The 26,264-nt window shown below is 40.0% G+C and overlaps 1 protein-coding gene across 8 annotated transcripts in view; it reads right to left on the bottom strand.

Moving 5' to 3' along the window:
* LOC126927398 (protein starmaker) overlaps window positions 1–26,264 on the bottom strand; it is a 63,251-nt gene that overhangs the window by 10,454 nt on the left and 26,533 nt on the right. For 4 of the 8 annotated variants that reach the window (XM_050743568.1, XM_050743567.1, XM_050743575.1 and 1 more), the window contains exon 2: window positions 12,075–12,921. The exons of 2 other annotated variants lie outside the window; for them this stretch is intronic. In XM_050743568.1, the coding sequence (XP_050599525.1) occupies window positions 12,075–12,306 (232 nt within the window). In that variant the 5' untranslated portion in view covers window positions 12,307–12,921. Of the gene's footprint in view, window positions 1–9,990; window positions 10,592–12,074; window positions 12,922–17,626; window positions 17,780–26,264 lie in introns of those variants that run through there. 2 more of the 8 variants (XM_050743572.1, XM_050743577.1) reach the window with 2 other exon arrangements.

Genomic DNA, 26,264 nt, shown 5'->3' with positions numbered 1-26,264 from the left:
TCCGAGTAAATTCATCCACTGATTGCAGGAGCCAATGTTGCATCAACGCAGCGTTTCATTTATGGCATTCTTTTCGGTAAATTTACACGGATGAATCTGAACGGTACGATCGACGCGAAGAGAAATTCCAAGAATCTCTTTCGTACTTTTTCGCTCGATTTTCTATTTTCGCTGGTTTCTCGCTGTTAGTGTTGCACGCGAGTCTTTCGTCTAGATGCATATCGAGATAAACATTTAACGCTGTCCTTTCCGATTAGATCTTTGCCGTTCGGATCGACTTGGCCATGTTACGCGTCTCATTATCCGGTGAAAGTAGCGCGAACTGACTTTCAGTGGGCCAAGAAGTGGAAAACTCGAATTAACGCCAACGTAAACGAGTAATAATAGTACGAATAACCGTATTTTCTTTCATCTATACGCTGCAATTTTATAAATTTTGAAGAAACGAAAGTGCCGGCTTTATCCGTTCGTAGCGCTCGCACCATTCGTTCCGCCGTATGATTTTTAATAGGTTCATTTATTTCGTAACGTATAAGGTGATCGTCATAAATATTCATATAGTAAAATAGAAGTATGTGTTTTACAGAACGAAGCGTAGCAGCTAGATACTCTCAAGACATAAAATATAAAGGATGATTGTTCGATAGATAAGATTTGGATCGACCATGTCACGGACATTTCAAGATCGATGAGTTTCGACTATGGTCGTAACCTGCTGAAACGAAGATGACAAGATTTCTTTCTGCGGAAGATTTTCTTACGTATACGTGTTACGAGTATGTTTAAAGCGCGAGCATACAGCACATTTTATGTGCATTTCGTAGATAGATCTTAGACATATCTTTTTAATACACGTTATTTCGTTTCTATCTAAATGAAACTATACCTATATATATATATATATACCTGTATATATTATATTTGAAATAATTAGAATCGACTTGTTTAAGGTTGATTCGCCTTTGTATAACTTATAGTTTTATAGTTATTGAAATTTTTCATTAAAAAATTACTCGGTTAGAACTAGAAACGAGTCGGTGTTTGAATAAGGATGAAATTTATGCAAATTCAGAAACCTGTTGCTTTCGAAACGAAAAATCAGTAACGTTGAAATCAATCTCTCTTGTGCTTCTTTGTATGCGTACTTTGTACGTAAGCTTGTACGAACGAAATCAAAGATAGACGTTGATCCGTGAGCTGGTGAGAAAATAATCAGGGCTTTTAATAATCGATATCTCGTTTGAAACTTTGTAACGTAAATTCGAATCGAATTCGTCGCGTTTCACCATTGACGTTTCTCTGTGTGCAAATACGAAGGACAAACTATCCTGTCGTTAATGTAAACCCACTGTATGCCGATTAAAAATACTTTTCTTTTTCCTCAAAGAAGACTAAAAATAGTTTTGTTTTTCCTAGTAGCGGAGAATAATCAATCGCGCGTTCTGCTATTATACGAGAAAATTACCCTAACTACGACCAACTAACAAAAGTCTACAAGATAATTTTTATGATGGCAACGTTGTAACTGTATCGATGCTTTTGTCACCGACGAAACGATCGTCTTCTTCGTTTTACGACTCTTTGAATGTTGTACAGTTGCGAACAAAGTGGTTCCGATGTAAATAACAGACGAGTCGATTATTTAGAAAACAATGCGATAAATATTTCATGATTCGTAATTACGCGCAAAGTTTAGTTTCTCGTTGCTTTCGTTACATCAAGCGGCTAACCGTATAACGCTAAATTCTTGATTTACGTCAATACATATTCTCGCACTATGAAATTCAAATATTTCTCAGGCGCAACAGGCAACAGAATCCAATTAACTTGGATGTTTCATCCGACATTCCGCGCATATTTCGTCCGTTTCGAAAACTGCGCACTTGAAACAAGTACGAATCTTGGGTTTCGTAATTGAATTCAACGCGGTTGAATCGGATCGTTTACAGTTTTACGGTTTACGGTTCAAATGGTTCAACTTACCAAATTTGAAAAAAAAAAAGAAGAAAACTGTAAAACCGGTGATTTTTTAAAGTTTCCAGTAACGAAATTACTTTGTCATTTTTTTTTTTTTTATAAAATGTTCTCGTTTCTTTGCCATTTATGGCAAGCGCCGGTAAACAAATATCTCGATACTTTCTTTACGCGTTGTTTACGACGATTCCAGCCACGTGCGGCGTTTAAACTCGTTCAGGTTTTACCTGAGAAGACAACATTTCGTATGCATCGATCCAACAGAAATGGCGAGCGATTACGAAACACGTTGTCGTTCGGGTAAATCGAATCCCGGTTGAATACAATCGATAAAAGTGAATCGTGCGAGCAAACGATCGTCAAAATCCGAGCCATTAGTCTATTCTCGATTCTCGCAAACGGATTAGCAGGTTTTCTTACACGTTTTCGTTTATGCTGGTTTCTTACGCCTCTATCATTGGCGACTTCGTCTTCTTCACACCGCCGATAGCATTCGTCATTGTCATTTTTATGCTCCGGTGGAAATTTTCGTTTGCTCGAGTATCGCGATATACATAGTATGCATGTATGCGAGTACAAAGTCTTGGAACCTGCTAATTGTCTTTATCGCGCTCCGCTTATCGCCCAACTGTTACGTCAATAGCCGTCCCAGGATAGTCTGGTGTCCAGCCGAATACATTCGCCGGACGTTTCTTTAAAATCGGCCGAATTTATTACTACTTATTTATTTAAAACTGTCAATTTGCACAAATATCATGCGTACCGTCTCTTTTCGCGCGAATAAAAGCGTTTACGGTGCTGCGTAATCGCCAGTGATCATAGAATAGATCGAGTCTTTCCGTTGGGAGGATTCTTATCGCATGGGTGAGAAGTCCAGAGTTTGCACGAAAAGCGTAGAGACGTTGTACGCGCGTTTATTAGGAAAAGTAGTTTCAGGCTTTCTGCCACTTCGAGACAACGATCAACGTGCGCGTATAAATTTCTAAGATTCACGATCGATGGATCGAAATGGTCAGCCGGTCAACGTTATACATCTGGGCATCATCGGCGCAAGGGTTGCTTTTATTTAATTTTCATTGGAATAATAAAAAATGATAAGTGATACTTTTGTCAAAGTACAATCGCAAGACAACGGATTGCTCCATCGTTCTCCGTTTGTTGTCACGTACAAACTTTGTATTCGCACCATTCGTCACATTTCGTACGATCGCGTATAATAGCGTACGTGATTATTACAGCCTGTACGATTCGTAGGAAATTTTGCAACGAGCTTATTTAAAATTTCCAGCGATACCTGCCGTTAGCCGTTTGCTCTACGACACCTGTTTCAGTTTCACCGGTTTTTGTAACCGCGATGTCTTCGCGAAATGCTACTTTCAATTTATTTGTATTTATTCGAAGTTTGTAAAGATCGGCAAAGTATCGTTCGAACGGTCAATTATTTACTATGTTATGTTATGCCGGGCGTCCGGCATTGACAGTGGATTCTGCGTATGAAAAGAGTAAAAAACGTTCGTACAGAGAGATGCCCTGTTCGACGTAGTTGACCTAGTTTTCTTCCTTGACAAACTGTATCTGCATACCTCCGCAAGAGGTGTTCAAAATGACCTCTTTACGTCCGTTTCTCGGGCTACCGTCTTTTGCTTTTCGCCAGTCTCGCTCGCCATTCTCTCGCAAAGCATCTCGATTTATTTCAACGCAAAGCTTGCTGGACAACTCGAGAACAAGGTGGAGCTCTTTTTATCGTTTTCGTTAGTTTCGTTTCGCGGAATCCAGCGCTGAATCGACTCCCGACTCGTACATATGTACGACGATAGAACAGAGTTACGGGGCACCCGACAAAGAATTACTAATTTTTCATCGTGCGTATGTTTGCGACAAACGCGTTGCAACTTCTTTTCGAGATTGCTTCAAATTCTACTGTTATAATCGTGATAGTCGTGCGACTTTCGTACGATGCGTAGGATAGGTGGATAAACAATGGATAAAAAAGTTCCGTGGTACGCTATACACCGTAGGTGTATCGTACGATTCTCGACACGTCGAGAGAAAGCGGCAGCGGCGTCGTTGACAATGATCGTCACGATCGAACGAACCAACGACGCGAGGTATCGCGCTGTTGGTATGGAATCGCAAGCGGAAAAACGGACGATCTGGAACGACGCGGAACAGGAAGCGTCGCTACGGGAGAGCCAGTCGGTTGCAGAACGAGTGGTATAGCAAAAGTATATACGACCGCTAGGCCGTAACACTCTGTTCGGTATTATCCAATTAAAGGTAATGCTAGCAACCCGTTAATTTTTCTTCCGTTAGACGTCGGCCATTTTGCCGACCGGCCTCGAGTTCATCGTGTTTTCGAGAAAATGAGAGCTACGGCCCGCTACCGGCCGACCCAACGCGCGACAGGACTTTCCCGCGTTTGCCTTCCTAATGACATCGTGCTGCAGATGAAAAATCCGTGTTTGCTCGATCAATTGTTATGACCTGGATGTCGATCCATCGCTCGAATCAGCGGAGCTAACCAACTGTCACGATCCAACGATCCAAATGACGCGGATACGGATCCACGTAACGAAATTTACGTTGTAATTCGATTGCAGCGTGGTAGGGCTATTTCGGACACCTACGCTTCTTACTCGCACTAATAATAATACCGATGACGATGATAATAATAATAATAGGCAAACAATCTCTCGCCTACCATAAAGATCCCGTTTCCTTGATTTACCCTTTTTCCTTTCTTTTCTTCCTTTTTCTTTTTTTACCATTTGTTTTCACGATTATTCGGATTATTCGGCGCTTCGAGTTCCGAGAAATCGTATTCTCTTGTGACTAATCAACATGGTAAGAAGAACGGAACACTGGAACTTTCAAACCTCTCGAAATTCCCGTAAACTTCTCGTAAACCATTTCTGTGACTGTCAACTCTCAAAGTGCGGATAGATAATTTGTGTCGATAAGCGAGCTTTTCTTTATGTTTTATATTTGTTTAATAACGATCTTAGGAGAGCTTGCAAAGTTCCGTACTTGGGCATCGTGAATCTAAAAGTCAGGTTTCCAAACATCTGTACAATAAACATTTTCCAGTACCTGTTCGCGGTATCTTTAATGGAAAGTTAATGTTTTACGATCTACCGTAATCACGAGCGTTAAATCAAGTATCGAGCGCGTGGATTTGAAAGATAAGCTGATAAGTAACTCTGTCAAAAATGCTCTACTCGACAGAAGGTAGATGATATACGGAATCCTGCGGCGAATGATCCTGATAAGCGAATGTACGGTTCGAGCGTTTAAAAATAGATAAAAGATACCGACGGTGGACGAACAAACTTGAATCATGTTTGATAATATCACGCAGATATAATATATAACGGAACGATAGTAGGAGAAACGGTATAACAACGGTGGCAACGGTCGATAAAGGCTAGCTCAAAGGAATAACTAGAAGAAATTGTGTTATGAATGTTACGTTACCACAGGTACACTGGTATTCGACGTTAAAAGGCAATAATTTTGAAAACCGATCGACGATCGGCTAAAATGTATCCACGGATATGGAAAGCGGTTTAGTTTTGTTTCGTTTGTTCCGCGAGTGCGAGTTCCGCGGGAATTGGGGGAAAAGCAGCGGCGCAGTTAGAAGGAATCCGTGTCCTACGTGGCATTTTCGTGGAAAAGATCGTTGCATCGTATTGGTCTCGAGCGTTTCGCAGCGTCCAAGCCGAGCAGCGTACAACCGTGCGAATAAGGGAATTCGCGCGAACGTGACAGAAGCGAGTAGACTAAATAGCGAGTAACTAGACTGCTGGCTACTAGCGCGTTTACGGATTTGTGGGAAATTGAGAGATGCAAAAATGAGCAGAATACTCAAAGTGCCTTTTCGCTATTCCATAGCTACTCCTTCGCTGTTCCTTCCCGCGATCTTGTATCTTTCCGTATCTCTGAAAACATGGCATTTTTACGACGTTTTACGCTTTTCACCTGCAAAATTTCGTAATTTTCTATCAGAAATGGGATAATCAGGCAATGAATTAATATCAACGATGTGAAATTATCAGGCTGCAAATTGTCTGTCTGGTGGTAGTAAACGACGGAGATCATAATTACCGTTCGTATACGTTATATTGTGTGCGTTATAGATCGGTGTACGTATTTATTTCGAAACGCAAAACAACAAGTTGCTGGAATAGTGGTTTGTTAACGACATTTTTGCGCTTCGTCGTCACCCATAGATACCGGAGACGGTCCACGATTAGTCACGTGTCGAATGAAATCCATTTATTATCCAACTATATCGTCGACCAAACGACCATCGACGATACGACAAAGTCCATCCATCTATCCAAGTGCGAAAAGTAAGTTTCACTGTCGCGTAGCATTTTAATGGATAATAATAACGAAATTTAAATACTCGGAGAGTACGGTAAGGTCATTTTAAATATACCGGTCAGGGCAGCAACCCTTCGGATATATCGTGTTTTTCCAACGAATTAATACCCAAAAGAGGAACACGTTTACGAGCTTTTATCAAAATTGAAAGGAAACAAGATTTAACGCGCGATATATCGAGTATATCGATTTTCTACCCGATAAATAAATCGCGATGAATAAATCGTGCAAAGTTAAAATTCGTATTTTTATTATATTTTATTTGTTTCGCCTTCTAAACGTTCCGAAGAATGTACGAGCATTTGGTAAGGCTGCAACGGTAAGTTAGCCAATTAACGAGATAACAGGTTAAATCGCGAGTAGTATGGAATAATATCACGATATCTTTCTTACAACTATAACTATACATACCTTATAATAAACAACTATATATACCTTCCATTGTCGATATATCATATTTTCTATCTAAGGCTTCAAAGATTTTTTCTTTTCTACGTTTTCAAGTATCTTCGAGTATCAAATATCAAACTTTATCTCTGATTTTTAAGAGCATAGATAGATATTTTTATTAATCTTTGGAATCTCGTCGCAAGCTTTCAAGATTTCTTCGGGTTTAAAACATTTCGAAGCATCTTTTCTTTGTACGCGTGTCTTTTATCGACCTTGATATTCGCGATAAACAACGGTCATCAATACCATCATCGATATTCTTATAGGTTACGCCGTGGAATGTTAAGCGTATCGCGTTTGGCCAGAACCAAAAGTTGACCGGGTAGTTGCTACGAAGTTTAACTCGAGTTGACTTTATCTTCTAAACGGAGAAGCAACGTGACTTTGTGGTTGTTGAATTTTTCCATTATTTCTCGGTTGCGTCGAGTTTTTCATTGTCTGCGACACATTTCGAAACACGTGCTGTTGCGAAACAGAATTAACGCATTTCTCCTGCACTCGTTGCACTCGTTGTACTCGTTGCACTCGCGTATAGATAACGGTTTTCAGGTAAAATGAGACAGAGATACCTTTCGATCGTCCGTGATTATGCGTAAAACGAATAACCGCGTCTTGTACTAGATTTGTCCACGTTGTGCAACTTTGCTAATTCTTGCAAGAATCTCGGAATAAAAGGAAAGGACCGTCGATGATATAACCTAATTGCCACGTTAAAACAGATATATATATATATAGATTGATAAATTAAACAGATATATAGACATATAAATTGGAAAGGCGGAGGGAGCAAGGTCTATTTTCAATGTTTTTATCGGTTCGCGTCAGATAAGGTTAAAGATTCGCGCGTTGATTAAAAAGAGGTTATATCTACGTTTCGTTGGAACGAAGCGACGTATGATTTCACTTTTGCTACGGCTAAAAATACACCGTTTCTTCCTACTGTATACGAGTACAAACAAAGTATCTAGGTAGCGATAATGCTCGAACGTTTCTCGTTTTGATAATAATTGAAACGGATACCTTCCAATACTCCGATATTCTACGGTTGCCCGACTCGGAACAAACGAATGCAGCGATACGTATAAAACGACGACTCTTTCCCTGCCATCTTGCTTATACCCGATAAAAGGACAAACTTGGTATTATATAGGATATTTTATATATTTATTGCCATGTGCAGATCATTTTCAATTTGTTCGATTCGAACGACCCGTTCTAATACCCGATGATGGATAATAATCAATCAATGTAACACGGTTCCATGTACGTATCTTTCTCTTTTAACATTATATCGACAAAGTTAAATCCTTTTTTCTGTCAGATTTTTTTCAGATTTTTTCTCTCTCCCTCTATAACATTTTATCAATTACTCCGTCCATTACTCTGTCATCGTATTTTACTGCTGTGTCATATTGACAATAAGTTATCTCTACTTGTATCGCAACTTGTTCGTATCTAGTTTACAAATCAAAGTAACGTATCGAGATTCGATTTTATTCCTTATATAGAACAAACCTAGATCCTAGATTCTAGATTAATAAGCAGGATAAAAATAGAGTTAAAAAAAGATATTCGATGGAAGAGAAAATCAGTCGTCGGTTTGTGAAATATCTTTATATCATAGGAAATATCATTGAGCGACTTTTCCAAAATTCGGCTATCGTAAGATTTAGTTATTTAAAGAACAACTGACGATTGCACGATTGCGGTTGTACGAGTGTACCGATTTGTTGTACTTTAACGAAACGAGTAAGTAAACCAAAGAGAATTTTCCTCTTTCGTCGCTTTGCCGTACCTATTATCGCGACTTGTCTAGAGTTACTGCTTACCGAAGACGAAGAACCGTGTTTCGAACAAGATTACAGAAAGTCAAAAATCATGATATTCGGTTGGATCTATTTGCATTCTTCTCGAAAGTGACGCGAAGGTCAGCGAGAACGAGTCGGTGGCAAAACTGGAAGTTGTTAAATCGAATAAATTGAACGACGGACCGGTGCTACGAGTATCGTTCTATAAACTCGGATTTTACGGTATCCGTTGAGGAAAGTAAAAACAAATGATTGATCGACGTAGTTGTTAAAATTAATGTTAACGCTACAAAGGACGATAATTTATCCGCATATTTGCAAGAAACGTCGAATACGTGTTCCTTTCGTTTCGATATTATATCGGCATTCGCGGATAATATTATAAATCGTCGTGTTCGAACGTGTTTGCCGTGTTTCTACAAAGAAACACGCTTTTTTTAACGTTCCGAGAAAATCTTTATGCATAAAATCGGAATACAAAAGTATACGTTTCTTTTAACGTAAAAGTAAACGATCTTTGCGTTTCGTATTTAACATTTTCTTCCTCGAACGCTCGTGCAAATTCCTATCCTCGTAAACGTAACTAATAGGTAGAATTTAAACAGATATCCGTGCTTGTCTACTAACCATCGTACACCATATATAGTATATACAACAATAGCGCGACACGAATTTACTAAAAGATAAAATGACAATAGTACGATAACGATAACGATGATAGAAAATAAACGTATTAAATTAAGATGTTTGAGGAAAGTGGAGAGGGTGTCGTTTAATCGCGTTTAATGGAAAACATCGAATGGAAATGAAATGAAAATTGGTAAATTTTAACTGGTGGCGATGATCTGTTAATTGTACGCTACGGTAATCGCGGCTGTATTTTCGTTCAAGTTGTAAAACGCGGTTTATTTTTGATCGATAAGTATGAGATATTTTTCTAATCGAAACTAAAGAGATATTATAACGAGTTGATATTTGCATCTTTGCATCTTCGAATATGGCAGAAACGCAGGAGAATGCTCGGTCTAGTAAGGAGAGAGCGCGATATGCCGATGCGGAGTTAATTTCGTGGCTATTAATACCCGGTAAAACCTCGTCCCACGCTATTAAGATGTTAATCGCATCGCATGATCTCTAGCGGGTGAAAGTATCGGCGGCGATCGTGTTACAGTCGATTGCTTAAATAATTTTCTTTCCGAGTTTCTTGGAATCGCGACAGGCGGTGGATTTCGCGAAAAGCAACTCGGGCAGAACGACGGGGCTTTTACTACCTTCCGTAAAAGGGATCGAACGAGGTTACGAGTGTCTGCTAGCCAGAGTTAGCCGAGAATTAATTAATCGCGACGAAATAAGCGGTTGCGAATAAACGTACCGTAATAATGGTGTTCCCGATGATTAAGGCCGACCCAGTCCGAAGCAAAGGTATGTAGAGAAAGTAGGAGTCCCCTGCTATCCAGTATACGCCTGTCGTTGTACCGCGCGATATGTTTCTTTCTCTCTTCTTAATCCCTGGCTACAGCGGACACAATTTGTTTTTCTCATTGATAGACCGGTGACGAAGGCTGTTTTCTTGTAAACACGCGCCGAAGCTATTCTTATCTCAAGAGTTTCCGTTTCCTTACTTTTTAAGTAAATACATTTGTTTAGCGAGTAAAATTCGTTTATCGACCAGTAACTAGTGGAATCTACGATAAATTCCAGTCGAATGATTTATTCGTATCGAACGCTGCCAGTATCAACGGGGTGGAGCACACGATTGGGCTGGTTAGACGTTGACCTTGCTCGGCTGCTAACTGCAACGAGTACGTATTACGCGCTTCCGTCTGGTCGTTCGCGCGTCTCGGGCCTGACGATTTAGAAATACGCGAGCTCTCCGCGCGTCTCTTTAATTTATCCGTGTCGGGTCAGCCACCTTTCTTCTGACGCGATTAATTAGCTGCCCTGCCGATTAGAATTTCCAACCACTAGGCTAAAAAACACTTAAGCAAATTCACATTTTTTTAAACCGACAATACGATATGTTTATACTTTGCTTTGGATATTTTCCGTAAGTGTACGTACGTATCCGCGTAACAATACGCATATAAACGCATTTCCCACGAACGAACGAACGTCGCTTGGTACGTGGACGCGAACTAATAAATGTTCGATACAAAACTCGCATCTACTCGTTTACGTTCAACGAAGAAAATCATGTTTCATAAGACAAAGAATCGTCGATGGTATTTATCGTGCAAGGTGTGATGCTTATGTGCAAGGGATATTAGAAAGAAAATTACGCAATTTAATCGAAGCTGACATATTTCAAAACGAGTAAAACGGTAAGTTGATTGGTACGATAAAAGTAATTTTTATAATAAGATTAATTAATCGTCGGACGTTGTAAGATGAAATCGCGAGTTATTCGTATCCATATTTAGATAGGACTGCTCGAACTAATCGGGATGCGATCTTTCTATCAGTTTCCAAGAACTTTTTTATCGCGCTATTCATATAACTTACGACATTCTTATATCTCTTTTATTAAACGTTAAATTTCGGCGCGTTCGATGATCGACGATTTATCGTCGCGTTATCTCGGTCGAGCGTGTTTTCTTTCGAAAATTAAATTACATCCTACGAAAGATACTAAGCGAGTATTCTGGATACTTTCATGTGGCATTTGAAATACTTAAAATATCAGAAAACTGTGGACGTCTCGTTAATCTGGAAACGCGATTCCTATTAATTAATTATCCAAACTGGTTTTCGTTAGGTTTGGTTGGCAGCTTGGGCGGCCAACGTTGTCATCGTTTTGACACCGACGATGATAGGCGTTAGTGTCGAGTCGGCGAAACGCGTACGTAATTTCGAACCTAATAAATTTCAAGTGTCCGCTTATTAATTAACAAGTTTTCCTATTAATAGGAAATGCGTATACATGCGTATATACATGGAGCGTGCCAAGAACATGGATTCGTTCAACGTCGAAGGAATAAGCGAAACGGAAAAAAAGATGGTCGTTAAGATGCGTTCGAGTTACGTATTAGGTGTATCGGGGCAAATATACGAGGCTTTCGCGCACGAAGAAACCACGTATCAATGATCGTAGGAAATTGCGGGACGAAAAGCGAGAAACCATAGAAATGTTAAGGTAAACGTTAACATCGATGTAAACCTATCCACTCGCTCGCTGTTTGGATAGATAGCTCGTCTCGCGGACATCGTATCGAGCGATCGAAGCAAGGCGAGCCTCGATACCAGTGTCTCTGCGATGTTTCGTTTTTACGCGAGCGAGGAATACCGATCGTACGCTCTCCTCTTGCGATCGATCGCAAAACGGTTAAAACTCGGCGATTATTTGGAAAGAAGCGGCCGTCGAATAAGAAGAAATGGGCCGGTGGTTGGCGGGAAATCGCGTGCAAACCTTAACGATCGGTGGCCGTAAAGACAAAGAGAATCAGATAATTGGCTTACCCTTGGCCCATCCAGTGAGAACGTTCCCAAGATAAGCGACCTTGTAGCAAGGGTCGTATTCGGTGATGGAGGCGTTGCCACGATGCCTTCTCCAAAGTCTGCCGAGGCCCCTCTTCAAGGACTTGAGGGTCTTGTGGCCGAATTCTTTGCCGGCAGTGGGGTTCTGTGCCGAGGCGCAAGTGCCGTTCTGTTCGTCGATGGAATTCAGGGCCAAGTCGCCCATCGTTTTCATGGTTGGCGCGCGAACGCGGCCACGCTGCTACCGTCCGGTTGTATCGTCCGAAAATATTTCCACGTCTTGTTTCTTGTCGAGGGACACAGCCGCGAACGCACGAACGCGTAACACGCGCAGAAAACACAGTTTCGATCGGATACAATGTTATCGCGCGATGGAATCGCCGGCAAAAGTCGCTACATCGTGCGACTTCCGGTGGTGGTGCGCGGTGGTGATGCGATGGTGGTCCGGTGGTGGTACCGAGAAGCAGGAGTAGACTGGCGAAAGAGCGAGGCCACCGAGCCGCTCGACCTTTCAGGGTTCTGTGGCGGCTGCTCGAATCGAGAGTCGAGTTATCCAACCAGGTGGATGAGCTCTATCGAGGTCACGACCGCGACCACCGGTGCCGCTGATCGAGAGAGGTTGTGAAACTCGAATAAATCTCTCTCTTGATACCGAGTTCTGCTGGCTGCTCCACGACTATTACCACGCGACACCGCGTATTTCCACGCTTCAAGGCCGACCTCTCCTACTTATCCTCGAGTAAAATGGAAGGTCGTTGGTTCTCACGAAAACCCGCGAATATCTTCCGGAACCTCCTTCCCAGTGCGAACGACGTTCCTTCGGTTGCTCCTGCAACAGAATCGGACATCGAAATTCATCGGGCGATTGCTTTGGTCGCGCCAGTCCCGAGAAAAGAAAACTCGATCGTTCGTTATCGATAGGCATTGCCGCGATACGGTGGTATATGCTTCTTAAAATACATTGCCTGTCACTGGAATATCTACACCGCCCACTTTTCGACAAACTTTCGAATTTTACTTTTTAATTTCTTCTAATACACTCTCTATCGCTTTGGTTTTCTAATCGTAAATCGTTTTATCGAAATCCACGAATAAAACCTCGATAACTGGGCCAGCGATAATAGAAAATGTGCTAACAAGTGTGGTAAGAAAAAACAAATTTTTAATGGGACGATCCGATTTCCGAATGGAAACAAAACTACGCTTGTATTACTTCTTGCGAGGCTAAATTCGTCTCACAATTTCCCAAAAGGGCTAAACAAGTTTCGTTATATCTTCATATATGTTCTTCCCATGATTAAAAGCTCCTTTTCTTTTTTTTTCTCTTTTGATTAAACTTTTGCACGCGTTTTGCTTCACACGCGCGCACGATGAATTTTTCTTAAATAACATTTAAGCGGCATTTTCGAGATTACCAGATATTTCTTTTATAGCTCGTTATCGTTCCAAATAATAAATAATAAACGCATTTATCCTAATATGTAATTATCTTGTAAAACGCGGATGGCTATTTCCTTTACCTATATAAAGGCATCTAGGAAAAGAGAAGGTGCTATTATATAAGTCAAGATGTAAATTTGAAATTTAAATTCACGATACAAACAGCTAACAACGGCTCTTTTAATTGCTATTTTAATTACGACCTAATGCTAAAGGCGAAGCTAAAAGAAAAGAAGGTGACGCGAAGAACGCGTAGACTGTAAAATAGAAATGGTACTGTCGCGAGAAATCAAAGTGGGAGGTGAAGGATCGTTTCAAGACTGTGAAAATGGAAATGCTATTTTTGACATTTTTTTCATCTCCCAAAGCGTAAGTAGGCTGAGTAGAAATTCTCCTACGTGTGGGTATACATATTCTTTTTACGCGTGTATCCAATCTCTCTTTTCTTTCTCTTGTTTCTTGTTTCTACAAAAACGCTTTGTCTCGAATACGAGATTTTGCGAAAAAGTCTTATTTATTTTACATTTCCCAGTTACTTTCCCTACTTGGTTCCCACTCTAGAGGAACGAGCGTCGCGTTTCGGCTTTCAAAATTCAAATTTTCGTTACGCAACACGCAAAGATACGACGTGTTTTACGCGGCGAATACATTCTCGATGATTATTCTGCGAAAGCGAATCTTTATCGCTGTATTATAGAAGCAACGTGCAACTAAATATTAATACGTGAAATGTTCTCGTTAATGGCGTTGTTAAGGGATTTCTGTCCGTGTAAAACCACGTAGTTCTTAAAGAGGAGTTTCTTTGGCAGGCACGCGACTACTTTCCGTGTGATCTTGGTTCGTATTATAGAATTATAGAAGAATAGGCTGCTGTTCGTAGCCTTATCAATCGCAGATGCGAATACGTAGCAACAGAATAAAGGCACATAATGTAATTTCCTGGACGACCTTCTACTAGGTTTTGCGTGGAAACGTCGATAAAAGCGCGTTAGTCTTCCATTTGCAAGCACATGGAACGATAAACACGTGTCAGGAAAACGGCGACACATTGTTTTCCATGTGTGTACGTATAAACGCGTATATGGCGTAGATGTTTTCAGATAACCGCGTCCACCAGCCGTCCACCACCTTGGCAAAAATTGAAAAATAACCATTACCTGCGTCGATAAACATATTCCACGGTACGATAGGTATACGCAGGCTGCGTGCGATTAGAAACGTTCGTCTCGAACCATTAGCGATGCTTCGAACTTTAAAAGATCGTAACGCGCATAAAATGTCATTATAAAGCCGATCGTTTTATCAGTGTCGCTACATTCTCGTTTAACACGCGATCTTTCTACGCATTTACGTTTTAACTTAATACCGAGCGATATATAAAATATTCAAAATACGATATTCCGATATCTGATAAATATTTAATAATATTTAACAAATGAAAAAGGGTCTCGTGCTCGAGTCCCATTTTTTCCAATATTTTCGCAAACGTATAAATTTGCACGAATATCTGGTAATCGTTGTCATCTTTTATCATTTTCGTGGAATGGAAAACATGCGAAACATTGTAGCCGAGCGTGAACGAACGTACGAAGAAATAGGGATTTCCAACATCGTTTTAAGAGGCAGAAAAAAATGTCTTTGGTATTGCGTTATATCGATTTTAAACGCGTAATTTAGAAAAATTCTACAGCTAGGTATATAAATGACAAATTACGCGAATCGAAATATCAAACGTGAATTAATCACACAGCACGGGACGTGTTGCGAGAGTTTAGGAAATTTCACTCATTGCGAACTACGTTAATAAATAAAAGGATCGCGAGGCTGCACGGGGATAAGCGTAAAAGTTGGTACACGGTTTGTTGAATTTCGAGCCCAAGGCTCCTGTCTTGCGCTTCGGCGCGAACTGAACAGTACAAATCGTCTATGTTTTTGCCCGCTTAACTTATCTTAGCGGAAATTACGGCTTTCAACGGAAGCGTTGCGGTCAGTCCAGTAGGAAACGTTGCCCAAGAATCGAGCTACCGTGTTTCAGAAGACCAAAAAGTTTCTTTCTCCTTCAAATTTCTTTTATCGAGTGTTTCTTTGCCTGTACGCGCACACGCCTACACTGCGTCCAAGGTATTCTTTTCTCTATATACCGCATAAATTAACAGAATAGAATAGAATAGAATAGAATAGAATAGAATAGAATAGAATAGAATAGAATAGAATGGAATAGAATAGAATGTAAAAGAAATGGGAAGAAAAAGTAGAGCCTCGCGTCATTCTCCTTCTTTCATACGATAGATTTTACAAGATAAATGTTCAAATATCTGCCAAGTAGATGATATAGACAGGTTTGATATAGACCTGATTCATATATATAATATATAATAAGTTGTTTTATAAGAAATGTTTCAAACTCGCACGATTGAGAAAATAATATGAAAATTCCTTTGTCGTGAAAAATTCATCCATTGCGTTAATCTACGAAGCATGCGAACTTATAAAAAGAAAACTGATAAACGATCGTGTCGTGTTAAAACTGTCAGGTGATTATCGGACGAGTGTTGGAACATTTCGATAATAACTCGTTAGTTGCGATTAACCGTAATTGCGCGCGGTAAGCGTCAAATAAAACGCAACGCCGATGTAAGAAATTGCTGTCTGTCCGGCTTGAAAATAAAAACGTAAGATAGCTAAAGGCAAAGTGCAAGAACAGTGTTCGTTGTTATTTAGAACGGAAGAAACGTCTCCAAGAAAAGCTACCGATTAAACCATCGTTCTAATCGATCAGTAGATAATCGTTTCCGCGAACTGCTTCCGATTTACAACGTATCGTATCGAAAACGATCGACTCGCAAGTGCTTTCTTAGTCGCTGAATAACGCGAGATCAAGATTTGAACTTTACGCTTCGCGTGGTATAACGAAGCTGGTAAATTTTTGAAAACGTATCGAGTTTATCGAGTGGAAATTACTTTCTTAGTAGTAGGTGTACACATGTACAACGTATTGAAAATATTATTATACTAATACATAATCGACGTTACGAAAGAGCAAATGTAGAACCGAGCCTAATGACTTATCGTAAATCAAATATATACGATAAAGTCGTTTCTTTAACCCTTGAATTAGGGTGATCGCCTAATACATATGCGAATACACGTAGTGAAAATTTCTTTCAGCGACCATTTCTTCGACACTGGCCGAATCGTCAGGTTGCGATACTTTTCCAAGGGAAATATCATTTTTCCGTTCTCATCTTTGAAGCAAACAAATTTTTCAATAAAAATCCGCATAGTCGTGCTGAATACCAGGCGTAGCCGACTGCCTATTTGCACAAATATCAGGCGTACAGTCTCTTCTTGAACAAACAAAAGGGTTTACGGTGCTGCGTAATTAGCAGCGATCATAGAACGACGAGATCGACTTTCTCCGTTGGGAGGATTCGCGCGACCAATTCTTATCGCTCGAGCGACGATTCTTTTCGTCCATAGATCGCACGAAAAACGCGGAGACGTTGTACGTGCGTTTATTAGAAACTCGATGTCCGATTAAAATCATACGATATATCTGGAAAAGAAGTTTCAGGTTTTCCGTCAGTTCGAGTCAACGATGAACGTGCGTGCATAAATTTCCAAGATCCATCGAACACCTCGACTATTATTATACGTTGCTCGACCGTATGTTGTTAGACAGGACGTAATCGTGGTTACTTGAGTCAATGTCATGCACAAAGATGACGGTTGTAACTATTACAATGGGCCGAAAATAGAATACTCGAATCTGTATATGCTTTATTATTCAACGATCGCATAAGACTGTTTCGCCAAGTGCCGTTGTATCAACTACCTAACGTGTAATATAACACAGGAATATAAATATATGGAAATAATGGTTAGAACTGATATATTGTAAATTTAGAGGCTGGTAAATAAAAAATGTCTAAAATAGGAAAAGCGGAGTTTACGTGAACGATGTATTTACCTAGCGAGTAAATGATAACATATATAATATAAATATGGAAAGTCAAAGTTGCGACTGAATTACGCGGTAACGACGTACGTGGTGTATAAAAAATGGTGTATATGAAAAAAGCTTCCGAACTCACCGAAACACGCCGTTGAGAAAATTCCTTGCAAATCGAACGAGTTAGAAGAGTACAGTCCGTTGTATCTCTGTCGTAAGTTGTAAATACAGAAGAGAAGAAGCTGTACGTTTGCTGTGGATCGTTTAAACGCCTTGTTACTTTTAACGTATCGCTAACCACCGTAATCGCTATAATAATTACTTATCTTATCGCTTGTAATTATCTACCTGTGCTTATCCGTACATGTATAATTTGTATTAAAAGTCACGGTTACAAAAACTATTAATTATCTGTGTTAAATTATCGGTCGTCTGTCGCACAATCATCGCGCAAAGAACAATTCATCGGGATCTTGATTCATCGCGATATTATTAATGAAATCGCTGTCGTTTCGTCCTTCGCGCTATTTATTAACGGCAATTTCATGGCAGTACTTGTCACGAAAGAATCGCCTCTTTATCCTCTGTAGCCGCTTCGTTTAAAATGTGCGCGTCGATATCCCGCCATGTGTCACGACGAGCTGTAAAATTACGACGCCACCGGGCAAAACACACTTAATCTTCGTTCGATATTTAACGCTTATTATAATACGCGGTTTGTTGTTGGCGGCAAATAAATATCTCGAATGCCCGTTTCTACGTTTTACGTAGAGACGTTTTTAGATTACTTTCAATGTTGACTTTGAACAACTTACTCGATGCTACTAAAATTTCCACATGTTTTTATAACGCTGTTTGTACGATATAAACATAACAGTTTTACGTAATATATATTTCATGCTACGTCTATGGATCCTATGTACGGTACATCTACATCTATGTAGAGCGACGAAAAGGTGCGGATGAATTAGCAGCTCTAACGTCTGCGATTATTCGACTAATTATTTCTTACGTACGTTTACGTAATGAACGGTTGGTTTGTTTCTTAGTATGGGCTAACGATCCGAAGCTTCGAGAAAAAGGTGGAAATTTTATAAGAAAACAGATGTAATTACATTATCACGCTTTAATTATACCTTTACCAGCTAAAGCGCCAAATGCTAGAAACTTGTACTAAAACGATTCGCTCGGTTCCTTATGGGTGGTCCTTCGTTCGCAAATCTCCTCGATTAAAAGTACCAACGACCGAGTATTCTATCAGCGATAGATATATAATATCTAATATAATCGACCGTAATTCTCCCTTTTTCTCTCGTTTTCTCTCGTTTTCTCTCGTTTTCTCTCGTTTTCTCTCGTTTTCTCGGTTTTGGGGTCGTTACGAGTAGCCGTTTTCCACGTGAACGAATTATCACGGTCATGACTGTCGCCACGTAACAATCAGCCGCTAATACAACTATCATCGAGACGAATTGTAAGAACAAGAAAGAGCGCGCACCATGGCCTGCGACTTTGTCGGATTTTCGCATTTTACGAAACGAAACGCGTAGATGTAAGATTCAGGTGACCTCGAACGTGCCTTGAATCTGCAAACACGCTCGACATTGTGAGAAATGTGCCAACAGAAGGAGACAACACCGGTAAAATTTCCGACTAGGCACCTGCCACTAGGATCGTATTGCTGCGTATATGAGAAATTTGTAATTTCAGTTCGCGAGAACTTCTTTCTAATTCTTAAACTGTATTTGTAGGTCGTACGTATCGCCAAAAACCTACCCGTAACAAATTCCAATTTTTATTATTTTCAACATTTTCCGGTAAATCTAATTTTTCCCCGTCAACCACCAACAGATCCATATAAAATGTTTATTTTCAAGGCACGCGTTTCTTTTCGATACATTCCATTTCTATCGCGCCTATCTGTCAAATTGTTGCGTTCGTTCGTGTATGTACACTTTGATCGCTATGCGCTATATTTTCGCTGTTTCGCTAAATCGTTCCATCGACTAGCCACGTGATTTGCTCGATTCTCGCGTTGGCCTTTTTGCTCAATTTTCGACGAAGGTCGCTAGAAAGCGTTTGCATTCCTAGTAGCAACGTGAAAGAATGTGTTTATGCACCGTATTCGTGTAAATACCATGACCACGCAGAGGTCATTTAACCAACGGATCTCGTAAATAGCGAAAGGATTTAGCGGAATTAACGACCTGGAGTGGAGCAGAAAAAGAATCTTATATCTGGTGTAAACTTTCTCCGAATAAATTGCCCGATACGAGTCTTCTATACGACAAGATTTTTTAGAAATACGTCTTGGCTATTTCCATCTAAAGATGAAGTTATTCGTCTCTATCGCGATACGCAAGATGCTAAACTTGAAAACACCATCTATATCCCTAGACGAAATACGTACGTAACGACGAAGAGAATGAGATTGGCGTACATTGTCGCGAGAAATATGGTACGAGTGATTTAACATGGGTATATGTTGCATTGCGACAGTACCATGATGTTTTTTAGGCTCGCGAGGTACAAGAGGCTCGGTCTGTAATTAACCGAGTTATTTGCAAACTGCAGAACGGAGAACGGACAATGGAGAGTCGAAACGGTAAGAGCTTATGTCTTCTACGTCGTTTTCAAAGGCGATTACGTAGCACGTAGTTACTCGTAGTAGTGGCACTCGATGTTTGTCAACATCAACAACGAGTTTATCGAATAAATTCCGAGTTAGATGAAAGATTAGTTTAGAGTTTACAGGTATAAATAATTATAAAGCACAGCTCACGGATAAATTAAATCAGATAATAGTATATGATATTATAGGAACATATATCGTTACTTAGCGATAATACCGCGTATTAACTTTTAAAATCTATCATCGAGGGGAATCGCGTTTCGTAATGCGATCGCGCGATACTATCCCTATCTTATCTTGTTTTAGGTACGGATAAAGTCAAACAAAGGCAATTAAATCGAATTCTATCGTCATTTAATACTAAATAAAAGGCAGATACGCTAAGGAGCGACAATACTAAATAAATAGTTGTTGTTTACGATAGTTACAAGCAACATGGATCGTAAAATCGATTTTCAAATAAAATTGCTAGCTTTTAAGCTAGCTAGATAGCTTTTAAGAAGTAATACTTGCACGATATCAACGCTGACAGCTACGTTTCGTTTTTACACGAGTTCGTTCGAACGCTTTGCAGAAAAAATATCAAGTTCTTGTTTTTACCTCCTAACACGATACCGGCCACTTATTTTTATAAATATCCTTTTTTGCAATCGCGTTGTTCTCCGTTGCGATCCGATCTAAATTTATATTTCCAATTCTTATACGATATAATTACTTGCTATCTGGTTTTTTCTACAGGGTGCTGTACAAGTTACATCGGAAATCTCGTGACAGATAGAAAACTGTTCGATTATAAGATCCTAGAGATTTGTCGTATTTGTCATTCAAGGTTCGAAAGACCAGCCATTGATCTTTTTATCGAGACTGTAACGAACCGAATAACTGAATCTTCCGTAATTGAGATTGTGCTAAACCGAGCGAACCTTACTACACAACCCTATGACTCGGCTAAATTGAATAATTAAATTGAACCACGGTCGAATCTGTGACTCAACCTCGTTCTCTTTCGATCCAAGAGTTGATCAATTTCTTTCCAAGACGTTCTTAGTCGAGAATTTCTCACGATCCAATTTCCAATCGATTCCTTTCCTTCGAAACGGATATTCGAAGAAACAGATAACGGATATTAGGTACAATGGAACGATGCGTGGCATCTTCTTTCTATTTTTCTTTTTTCTTTTTTCTTTTTTCTTTTTTCCACTGGATGATATTTCTATCGCCCATCGTTTCTTCGGTGTCTCCAAACAGCGTAAAGATATGCGATAATATCTCGAAAAAGAAAAAAAGAAAGTAAATATTTAAACTAATTTAAGGCTAGTAGAGGCACTATCCTCAAACGCGCCTGTTACTCCCCTTTGTCGCGAAATATACTCGTCCGCGAGAAATAAGGATAGAAAAAGAGATAAAGAGGAAAACGATCTCGGTACTCTATAGTACCGAGTCTATGACTCGTCGTGGTAATTATGTCGGTGGTTGGAAAAAGAAAAAAAAAGACGTTAGCAAAGGAAGACGAGACGAAGGGAAATGGAGCATAGCCCTGCACCGGAACCTCCCACGATTGTATGCTAAGGCAACGATTGCGAGAGCACTGTCTGCAAATTCACCTTTTATCCGCTACACGAAACTCAGTCGTACTTTCGTCGTTTCGTGATTTATAGATATGATGGCAAACACGAGTTCATCGGTGCGTCGAGAGTTCTACGAAAGTGGAAAGAACAAAGTGAAAAGTACGGAATTTATCGTATCGGTTGCACGCCGGTTAGAAGGAAATCTCGACGAAAACGAGAAAGGGGATGACGTGCGGGGAAAATGCGTCATCGAATTGCGTACGCGACTTGCACGTGCGTACGGATATATACGTGTAAGAATTACGTAAATAAGATGGGTGGTATACAGTCGTGAAAATCTACATACGCCTATTTTAATTACCTGTATTTGACTTGGGAACGAAACGAAACGAAGAACGCACTTTGCTACGAGATTTACCCTACTAATTTGATGCTTACATATCGATATGCAACGATTATTACCGTATTTGTCAAAGGAATTTCAAAACGTTTGTGTAACTCTGAAAAATCTTGCGATGAAATTACAAATTATAAGCAGACGAGGACTCTCGAACGTTGTAAAATATTTCGATACGATAATTACATAATAATTTTGGTGATTTTTAAGGTTCGTCTCACTTTTTTTAAGCTTAATAACTGTGTGTGTGTGTGTGTGTGTGTGTGTGAAAACCTTTACGCCGAAACCGTCGATATTTAAAAAAAAAAGGAAAGAAAGAAGAATAGCATATACCATTGTAAGCGTGAATGTTGATACAAGTAAAGAATTTCGCTGTAATTTCATTTACGTAAAACCTGTCTCAGGATAAGTAGGAAATATATCGATTATAATATGTCGAATTATATAATACCTGATGGTACTATATATACGTAAGTAGTAAGATAGTATATACGTAAAAATAGTTGTTTCGTCCTCGTTGGAACAAAACGTACATATATAATAGCTTTCCATGTCTCGAAGCACTACGTGTTATTTAGATAGCTGCGATATAAAAGGGAAAGAGACGCGAACAAGGAGGAAAATAAAAAAGCGAATAACCACATCTCTGATACGTAGATAGACGTAATAAGAAAAAGTGACAAGTAAATATAGTCGTGTAACGAGCGTCGTTGTGCTGCGCTCGCTCAAAGGCCATTGGACTCTGTGAAACTTTCGCTTGACGCTTTCATGCGGTGGTGCAGGAAAAAAGAATTGTCTCAAACACACCAGAGAAAAAACAGAGAAAAAAACAGAGAAAAAAAACAGAGAAAAAACAGAAAAAAAAAACAGAAAAAAACAGCCGACGTTCGAATTACGTAGCAAACTTCATCACGACGAAATTCAATTTTCTTACTAATTAGTAATCGTAAATATAGGATTAGCGCCAGAGATGCTCTTGACCAAGTGTATCGTAGCGCGTTAATACAACGAATAATTGACCGTTCCAACGTATCGCTCGAAACGTATCAACGTACGCACATACATATCGTTAGGTTGACAAGTTTTGGTCGATATTTATTGAGAACCTTCGACTAACAAACTACGATTATCGCTAAGAGTGTACGAATTAATGGCATACTAACGATCGAAAGACGTTTCGTGTGTCGTGTGTAATCTAAATCGTTTATTTACAAACTCATCGATGATGTATTAAAATTAGATAGACGATCTATGGAAATATCAAATATCTGTGTCTGTGATAATGCCAAATCGATCGATCTAATAAGGTATAAAATCGTTCCGAGTCTGATTGTAATTTTCTAGTTAATTTATATTCTGTGAGAAATAAACGAGCGTCCATACAGCGCGTCTAACAGTGTTTGAATACTGTCACTTGAATACTGTACAGGTAGAGATAGGGAAGTGATAATTGATTGTCTTCTCGGTCGATTCGTGGCCGATAGCTCGAAAGTTTGATCGAGTCCTATCGGCGGTGAAATCGTGTTAGGAAATAAACCGTGGCGCGTGAGGAAGAAAAGAAGAAAGAAGAAAAAGAAAAAGAAAAAGAAAAGAAAAGGGTAAATGAAAAGGGTAAATAAAAATTGGTCGGAGAAGCCGGCGAACCTTCTCAAGGAAGGAAGTAAGGAAACCGAGGTTCGTGCCGGGACTTTCTCACGACGGTGGCATCGTAATCGCTATCGCGAATCTCTCTCGTTGCATCCTAATTACAATCTCTTACGACCGCCTACGAGTAACCGCAGTCGTTTAAATTTGTGTCATTATATTTCTTGTTCGTGTGCACGATGCAAGCTTCTACTTTCGTTGATACAGAACGAGAGGAGAAACGAAAGGTGAAACGAGGGGCTCGGTGCGTAAAACCATCAGCCATGTCGTTGAAGGAAAGTCGAGTTTTCGAGTAGATTTTTTAATGCTTAGTAGCGACGTATCGTATTCGTTCGACGCGTTGAATCGACGATGACCCTTTGCGCCTAACGATTTAGCAATAATTGGATATTTAATAAGTGTATATTTTGTAAAAAATGCAACTGAAGAAATGGAAGAGGGTATTTTATCTACCGAAATGTTGCAACATTTGCTACAAGATGAATGCTACACTTTCGATATTTATATACTTTTCCGTCTTACGTTCCGTTTAATTCCGCGCATTTGTACATTTTCAAATTTCTAATCCAACTTATCGATAATAACCTACCCATACGATAATTAACGAGAGTTCGAGAGAAGACGAGCGAACTCGATCGATTGGACGTTAACTAAGATTTTGTTCGAATAAATGGAAATTCCATCGTATTATGAAATTTCGTTCAAAGTTGTAGAAACCAAAGGGAATCGTTGGCCTGTGGGTGGCTCGTGTTTTCGTGGCCGTAACGGCCAAGCGCGTACAAAGTACGACCTCGTATCGCGTATGTACACGCGTTATTACATATTTTCTCGAAGCCAGTGATTACCGACGATCTGGTGGCTGGCTTAAAACGTGGAAATAAGCTTTGCGCGAGAACATTCTTAAGGAGGAATTTACGCGTCTTGACGACGGTCGCGCGACGATCCACCAAACGGGTTCCTCCTATTAATAACTAGCTTTCTTAGTTAAACACGGACCTTAGCGTAGCTCGATTTACGGCGCGTAAAATAGAGAGATTAGGATTCCGGCATTGTCCGAATTAATTGTTTCGAGCGTTACGCCCAGACTGCAAACTTTAAAGCGTTCCGTTTTGATTTACGTAGACGCGTAATTATTTCTTGGATGACGATAAATATCGATATCTTTGAATTGAAAAATCTTTGAGTTAAGGAATCAAAGGGATATATTATCTCTCGCAGCGTAAAATTTCCGTTTAATTTCTGTTTAATACGCGTTCGATAGCCAGGGACGCGTTGTAAACTCGCTATTTGTATCAAGAGTAATTCGCGATCGTACGGCTACGGTACAAGTTGCCGAGCTTTCCGACTCGAAGGAACGTCGCGATCTTTTCGGAAGACCCCGACAGCTCGCGTCAGTTCGCATAATTTTCAATATCGTATTTTTGCCTTTTAACGTCCGCGATCCTGACTTTTCCAATACCGTGTATTTCACTCGTGCTCCATCCGTCGGTCTATCCTCTATCGTATTTAAAGAAATGTTTCAAGCATCTTGACTTTCCGTAACGTCAAATTACGCTAAATTACGCTAAATTCAAAAGAAATTAGGAAATAAATTATCCGTTTGTCCATCTTCTTTAATACTACCAATATTTTATTCGTCTATCGTTGTACCATAAATAACGCTATGATCGCTGGTGACTTTGCGACAGTGACCTATCGTAATATCGAATAACTCGGAACGCTAACCGACTCGCAAACTAATATCGCAAAATTTCTATGTTAGGTAAGTTGGAGCATCTACGCGAGATGGAAACGGGTCGAGTTGAAAGCAATTAGGATACGGTATTATCGTTGTATCGGACCCATTAACAAACGTTTCCGACGATATTCGCGGTGATCCGAACGTGGCGGATTGAAAAAACCGCGCCACGAGCGACGTATCAAAGAGCGACTTGGGTCGGGACGATAAAAAATCAAGACCACTTTCTACAGCGTCTGTGCTCCAGTTGCGATCGAGTTATATACTACAGCGCGTATGTTTGTGCGGTTATAAAGCGATCGAGGTGCAAGATCACGGACCGTTTGAAAAAAGATGGACCGATCAGCCTCCTGGCGGCGTTTCTGGCTTCGCTCTGCCATATTATTCGCGCATCGCTTAAGGACGTCGATCGGCTTAATGCAAAAGGTTTATTTGTATTTTATTTATATTTATAAAGGATACTTGGATAACGTAAATCGCTTTCGGTCACGCAAGCAATCGGTCGTTGCCGATGATTTGGTCAATTTTAGTTTGAAAATTCTGCGCCGAACGTTCTGATCGAACGGACAACGGAGAGCGGTGAAATCGTTTCACCTCGAACGGACAGTCAAGATCGCTTCCTGCAGGATTTCTTTTCGTCTGCAACGTGCATTTCGTGGCTTGGCAAGGTGATCGACAAGATCCACCGACGAGGTCAACGATTCCGAGTTTTTGCCTTCTTTTCTTTGCCACGGACAACGAATCGATAAGATAAAATTTGATTTCTGTTCAAGTTTCCGTCATAAACGTTCAAATATCCTGTAA

Source organism: Bombus affinis, chromosome 2 (genome assembly GCF_024516045.1).
Source record: "Bombus affinis isolate iyBomAffi1 chromosome 2, iyBomAffi1.2, whole genome shotgun sequence".
Lineage (NCBI taxonomy): Eukaryota > Metazoa > Arthropoda > Insecta > Hymenoptera > Apidae > Bombus > Bombus affinis.
Note: the sequence above shows the minus strand (reverse complement) of the source record. Positions and strands in the feature narration are given on the sequence as shown.